Source organism: Octodon degus, unplaced genomic scaffold (genome assembly GCF_000260255.1).
Source record: "Octodon degus isolate 3935 unplaced genomic scaffold, OctDeg1.0 scaffold00017, whole genome shotgun sequence".
In the NCBI taxonomy this organism is placed as follows: Eukaryota; Metazoa; Chordata; class Mammalia; order Rodentia; family Octodontidae; genus Octodon; species Octodon degus.
In genome coordinates, this window is record NW_004524593.1 from 24567240 (window position 1) to 24574236 (window position 6997).

At 38.0% G+C, this 6997-nt stretch overlaps 1 protein-coding gene across 1 annotated transcript in view; it reads right to left on the minus strand.

The window, feature by feature from the left end:
• Nucleotides 1–6997, minus strand: part of Enah (ENAH, actin regulator) — a 78749-nt gene that overhangs the window by 34810 nt on the left and 36942 nt on the right. Inside the window, exon 4 of the mRNA XM_023710197.1 lies at nucleotides 4700–4784. Coding sequence (XP_023565965.1) covers nucleotides 4700–4784 — 85 coding nt within the window. The remainder of the gene's footprint in view (nucleotides 1–4699; nucleotides 4785–6997) is intronic.

Here is a 6997-nt window from a genome sequence, read left to right on the forward strand (position 1 = left end):
ATGCAGTGTATTATTTGTTGAAACTGTACTTTCGATTTGATTTGAAACTGTGTCATTGCTATATGTTTATCAATAAAACTTTGAAAAGAAAAAAAGAAATACATAAAATTTAAAAAAAAAAGTGTACAAATGTACCTGTGACAGAGCAGAGCTGAGGGAGGGCTATCATTAGCACAGTGACTTTATTACCACACTTCTGGAGGACAAAAAGGGCCAAAAGGAGGCATATGCCTAGTCTTTCTTCTTCGCCTCTTCTAGGCACCGTGGTACATCTACTCCACAGCTCTGCTTGGATGCAAGACAAACACCTCAACCCGACATCTCCAGTATTTGTCTCCGACATCCTCCCAGCTCAGCCTGAAACCTCCCCATTCCTGTCACACTTGGACCGCAGGGATCCACCAGGACATGGGGTGGGGCAGATTTTTCCACCTGTTACTAGCCTCTTAGTTACCTTCCTATCCAGCTGCTTTCACAGTGTGGCACCTACCTTTGTCATTTAGGGCTTGATTCCATTAATGTGTAAGTCACATCAGCCCTCTGTTCAGACTGGTCTCTTAGTAGCATCAGATCCCTGTGTGATCTGGCCCTACCTTGGACATCATCTCCTGCACTCACCCTTTGTAGTCTTGCTTGGCTCCAGCATTCACAGACTTCTTGCTCACATGGTACCTTCTGTCACTGCACTGACCACTCTCTGCTTCTACAGGTACCTGGCTCCTGTTCTTTCACCTCAGTAAGATCTATACCCAGCACTTTCCCTTGCCCTTCTGTAACACAGAATCTCATTCCCCCTACAGCATTTATCATCTGCCACACCACCCCGTCCCACATGTCCTAAGCATTAACAGTGCCTAGATGTAATTGGACTGTGCCATGGAGGCATACACTGGAGTCATGCAGTACAGTTTTAAGTGCACATGGGAAGAGAAGCCTAGAAGACCCCACCTGAGAAAATAAAGAAGAGCAGGGAGAAAGGGCAATATTCAAGCTAAGTCATAAACTTCTCATGGTCTACAAGACACTTGGTTGCCAGACTTACCTCACAGCTTACCCATCTGCCTCCATGGACCTATACACACAGAAAATTACTGCACAGCAGAGCCACAACATAGACCACTGAGGATATTTGGATCTGTGAGCCTGGATAGCAAGTGAAGGCTCAAAGCTGGGCTATAGGTTTGGAAGGCATTAGGAGAGACATTAATGTTAACAGAGAACTACAATATTCAACTGCTATAGCTGGACAGAGTCTCTGTTCCCCTACGTGGTCATAATTTGGAGGCACAGGCTTGCAGGTGGCAGTGTGGACTTTGGAGAGCTAGGCCTAATGGGAAGTTGTTGGCCCACTAGATGTGTCCCCTGGAATGCATAACAGATCTCAGACAAAAGCACCTACCTAGAGCTGAGCTGATGCCAGCACCAGACCCCAAACCTCCAAAGCTGGGAACTAATTGACTCTCTTTTCCTAGGAAAGCAACCTTCAGAAATCCTGTCACAGTAATAAAATACGGACTAATATACCAATTCAAACCTCAATTTTGCAAAGGTTATACTATGTGTAGAAAGAAAAAAATCAAATACCAGATACTTATGTGTGAAAAAGAATCAGCCTAGAAGGGGCCAGGGAGATGGCTCAGTGGAATAAGCACTTCCCTGGCAAGTGCAAGGGCCTGAGTTCAATCCCTGGTTCTGCCAGAAAAACAAAAAACAAAAAGAATCAGCCTAGGAAGGAACAGAAAAGAAGAATAATAAGCACTGAGACATGACTAATATCAGAGAAGACATGGGAAGGACAAATGGGAGTTGATAAGTATAAACCAGGAGTCAGTCGGTGGAAGAAGCACCATGGTGAGCAGACCAGTGAAGACAAGGAAGGTCTTGCCAGGCTAAAAAGGGATAGGGAGAGAGAGCCAAAAAAAGGGATAGAAAAGGAGAGGAAAGAAACTGACTGGCATCTTATGGAAGACTTATCTAAAGGAAGACTCTAGGGCATGACTATAGACAGAAAATAATTTTAAAAATCAAACCAATCATTTAGAAATTTAAATTTTACTCTTCAAAATGATTGAATAAAGTCAACTAAACAAATAAACAGTGAAACTAACAAGCTTGATTTTAAGCAAATTATTTTCAAACTCTGTAGAACTACCTATGTCCATATAAACAGAAAACTTGAATATAAAGGAGCACTTTTAGGCAAGCACCTCAATAGGAGAAACAATTAGTACCAAGCATGAGGTTTCTAAAATGACTACAAGAATTGCCTTCACACTCATTTCTAACTAGAGTCAGTTGCTGTGTAGTGGCCCACCCTCTGACCTTACCAAACCAGCACACCTCTGGATGGCTCCTGCTTCTCTCCTTGTGGTCCTGATCTCTGGCAAGACTGTAGGAGTTACCTGCTGGACCACATGGTGGCAGAGGCTCTTCTGTCATGTCTGCACTCTCTTCTTATTACCTGCACACGTTATTCTCAATGATAGTGTGGTTAGTCACGTGTCATGCACTACTTCTCTATTTTGCTATATTCCTCACTTTTGGAATCATTTATTCTGGTATTTGCTACTCTTGGGACTGAAATTACTATACCCTTTAAGTTTACTTCTACAGAGAAAATTTTATTTATACCTGGTATAGCATCACCCAAAAGAATTGGGTAGATTTTCACCAAATTTGGAAGCTAGTTCTGAAATCACATGACTGAGCATACACATATTTGTAGGCTCTATGGCAAAACCAAAATTCTTTCTGGGAGATCTTAGGGAGAACTTCAAGAGCTAAGTAGTTATGCTTCAAATTCTAAGTCAACCACAGGAACAGAACACAAACATTAAATCAACGTAGAGAAAAAAAAATCTTTGAAATGCGAAATACCAACCAAAGTCCACATTGAGAAATGTCAGTGTGCTGCAGGACATGGTGGTGCACAACTATAATCCCCATACTCGGTGCCAGGAAGATGGCTCAGTAGAATAAGCACTTGTCTGTTAAGAGCAAGGGCCTGAGTTCAATCCTCAGTTCCACCAAAAAAAAAAAAAAAATCCCCATACTCAACTCAGGAGGCTGAGGCAAGAGGACATTGCAACTTCAAGACCAACCTGGGCTACAAAGTGAGCTCAAGCCCAGCCTGAATTGCATAGCATAATCTTGTCTCAAAAAGAGAGAGACAGACAGACAAGCTAAGTTGTGAAGACAGCTCAGCATTCTAAGTACTTGCCTGACAAGCTCAAGAACTCAAGTTCAGTCCCTGCTACTGCCATGCTGGCCCCAAAAACAGGCCATGATGGCACATGCCTGTAATCCCAGTGCTGGGTAGGCTGAGACAGGAGGATCACTATGAGTCTGAGCTGCATAGCAAACCCTATACCAAATAAATAAATTAAAATTAAAATTGAAAGAAAAAAGAAAAGAACCAGCCAGATAGCTCAGCAGGCTAAAGCACCTGCTTAGGCAGATGCAGGGGCCAGGGTTGAATTCCTGGCCTGCCAGTCAGCCCCCGCCCCCAGGACACACAGAGACAAAGATTAAGACTGGGCATGGTGGCATGCCTGTAATTCCAGCACTTGGGGAGGCTGCAAAACAGGAAGGATCACTGCAAGTCTGATCTGTGTAGGGAGACCCTGTACATCCTGTACCAACTACATAATACATACATACATACATACATACATACATACATAAGAAATGCTGGATGTTGCAGAGCAAATGCTCTTCATGGAAAATAAGAATGGTCCCTCAAACAATAATGACCAACACCTCAACCCTCCAAGCAAATGGAGATGACCTGATACTGATAAAAAGCAAAATCTGTAACACTGTTTGTAAATGGGACACATGGCTTGACTAACTCAATTTTAATTACTAAATATAACTGAACGATATAAAACAATCTTGTCACAAAGTAACTTTACATTTCAGACTCTTCCCTAACTTAGAAAAATCTATCTCTAAGTAAGGCTACATTATACTTCTAAGTATATTTCCAGAGTACACTGAAATGATGACCTTATTTCACCAACAATTAGCTATAAGCAGGATAATTTTTTATTCTACTGAAATCTATTATAGTATTTAAGATCAATGTATTATAGAACCAGCCAACAACTTTTCAACTTTCTGGTTTTGTGAAATCTATATTACCCACAGACTATAACTATCATACAAACAAGAGTTACTTAAGGGTAAAGATATTTTGTATGCTGTTGAGTATATTTAAAATATTTTAATGTACTATAAATGTTTTTTTACCAAAAAAGCAGGTATAACATTTTATAAGGTCTGTGTCCAGTGTAACGTGTATCTGCTCAGTAATGATGGTTCCAAAGCCTATTAATATAGAGCCAGCGAGATAGCTCAGTGGCTAAGCACCTGCTTAGGCAAGCGCAGGGACCCGGGCTTAATCCAGGGCACCACATGCTGTACCGGCCCCAGCCCCAGGGTGCCGAGCCAGCCATCAAGACCAGGCGTGGTGGCGCATGCCTGTAATCCCAGTGCTAGGGAGGCTGAAAGCAAGATGATCACTGTGAGCCTGAACTGCGTAGTGAGACCCTGTGCCAAATACAGTTTTAAAAAAGCTTACTAATATAAAAGCTGTGGCTTTCAAAGAGCTGACAATCTATTCTCAATATCAGTTGTGGTCAGAGTTTGATTTTCTGCAATACAAAGAAAGAATATAAAGACTAACTTGAAAACTTACCTTCTCTGAATTTCCAAGTCTTCTTGGGATGGGCCATTTTGAACTTGGGCAGGTAGTTGTGAATTTTGTCTAGGCAATGTTGGGCCTAGAAAGGGAAAACATCATAATTGAGTATTATCTTCACATATAACTTGATAGAGGAGCTAAAAATCATGACAGTAACATAAAATCATCACATATTTACAAATGCATCTTCTCTTTGTCTAGCAAAATAAAATACAAGCTGTATATAACACAGAGCAAATGAAAGACTGCAACATAATGCTGCCATCATCTCCAAGAAGGCTTACTTGAAACAAATGGAAAACATCAACAATAAGGGAAAAAAATAAACATTTATATATGAAGAGCTTGAGTAAAACAAGTATTCAATGAGCATCTGAATAGGCACCTCGGCTTGACATTTTCTAAGACAATGAGACATTCTCTTTGGGGCAACTGCTCATGAAGTGGAGGAGAACTTAAATGAAAAATCAGAATTCAAAAACTCACCTAAATAGAACACTGGAAATGAAAAACAGGAGAGAGAGAGAGTATGAGAACCTCATTACTAGACTGAAGTATGCTAATGCATTTATCAAATTTGCCCAAATTAGCTGCCATTTTTTGCTTAATGACATGTGAATTTCCAGTACTGGTGAAAACAAACATTTGCCAAACTTCCATACAATAAATTAACCTGCTTATCTGAATTTTTTAATGTTAACAAAGACAATCTAAACTTTACATTTGGCGTAAAGGGAAAGAAATAATAAAAAAAAACACCTGCATTCACACCAACATGGTTCTGTTGTGAGAACTAATGACCATCCATTCCCACACGCCATGCATAATGCAGACCCATTTTTAACATCTCACAATGCTTCTAAATAATACATCTGAATGTCACTGGATATAAAAATTTAATAAGATTAAAAATGCTGAGCCTAATATATAATGCGTAAAATTAAACTAGAAAAATCCTGAAATCTAATCCAATAAATGAGTAAAGAAATAGTTATCTTCTATTCTTGGAGAGGAATAAATGAGAAATGACATACTATATATTTTTCTGAACTCTAGTATGCCACTAAGTACAGTAGGCAGAAATTCTTAAAAGCTTTGTAGACAACTAGTATTAAAAAGTAAATAAAAGCTTCTGTGTTTAAAACAAATTATTGTAATCTATGGGGTAAAAGCATAAATGATTTATACTAGAGGAGTAGGCTTCGTTATAAGAAGCAAACATTCATCAGGACATAATACACTTCTGGTGTATTCCAGGAGTAAACATAAATAGTTTTATCTAAACTTACCTACTTTTTCCTCACTCTTTATAGTACTTTAAGATTAATTATTTAATTTGCCCTCAAATAACACATAACACACCAATTAAAGTGACATATTTCATTAGATTTCCTAAGATTCTGAGAACCAAATACAAAAAATTTAATTCCATGTAATCATTAACAAACCAAAATTCTGTGAATCAAAATTAGACACATAAGTGTTTGTGTAAATAAAAATATGTAAAAATTGTCTAGTAAACTAAAATTGTCTAGTATACTAAAATACCTTCCTGGGCAAATTAACATAATGATGTACCAAAAGAAAGACTGTCATATTGGCCCATAACTTAATATTTAGTATTTTATAGAAAAAGATACCACCTTCCGAGAGAAGGTCAGGGACATACAATGGAAGACAACATTAATTTGAGGAAGTATAAAATTTTGGAAGAATGTACTTTAAAAAAAAAAAAGTACATCCAAAGTTCATCTAAAATTATTATAACGCAAACATGTAGCATGGCCAATCTATAAAATCATTATGATTTAACTATTTTTTTTTTTTTTTTGGGACAGAACTTGGTACTGAACTCAGTTCCCTACTGAACTATCTCCCTGGCTCCATTAACTATTTTTTTTAAAAAAATGTTTGCGAATTAAGTGAAAAACTCAGACTGTGTAAATGATACACTGAATGTTACTGGGTTATAGACTTGTTTGGTGCTAATATCTATTTTGCTCACATCTAGAATATGCATTTTGTTTCATTAGTAATCTCATTGTATTAAATTCACTAACTGAAATCTAAGTTTTAACTCAAATATATAAATTTTTTTTAAAATGTCAAAATCTCAACTCAATCATATTGACTTCATTAAACAATTTTTTTTAAAAAACTAACACAAATCTGATATGTGATATAAAGAATGAATAAATTATTTCAGCATTTACAGAGCATGTTCTGTTCTGAATGTTCTTAAGCTCGTTAAGTTTACTCAGCACATCTGTTCAGATTTTTTTTTTGTAATTT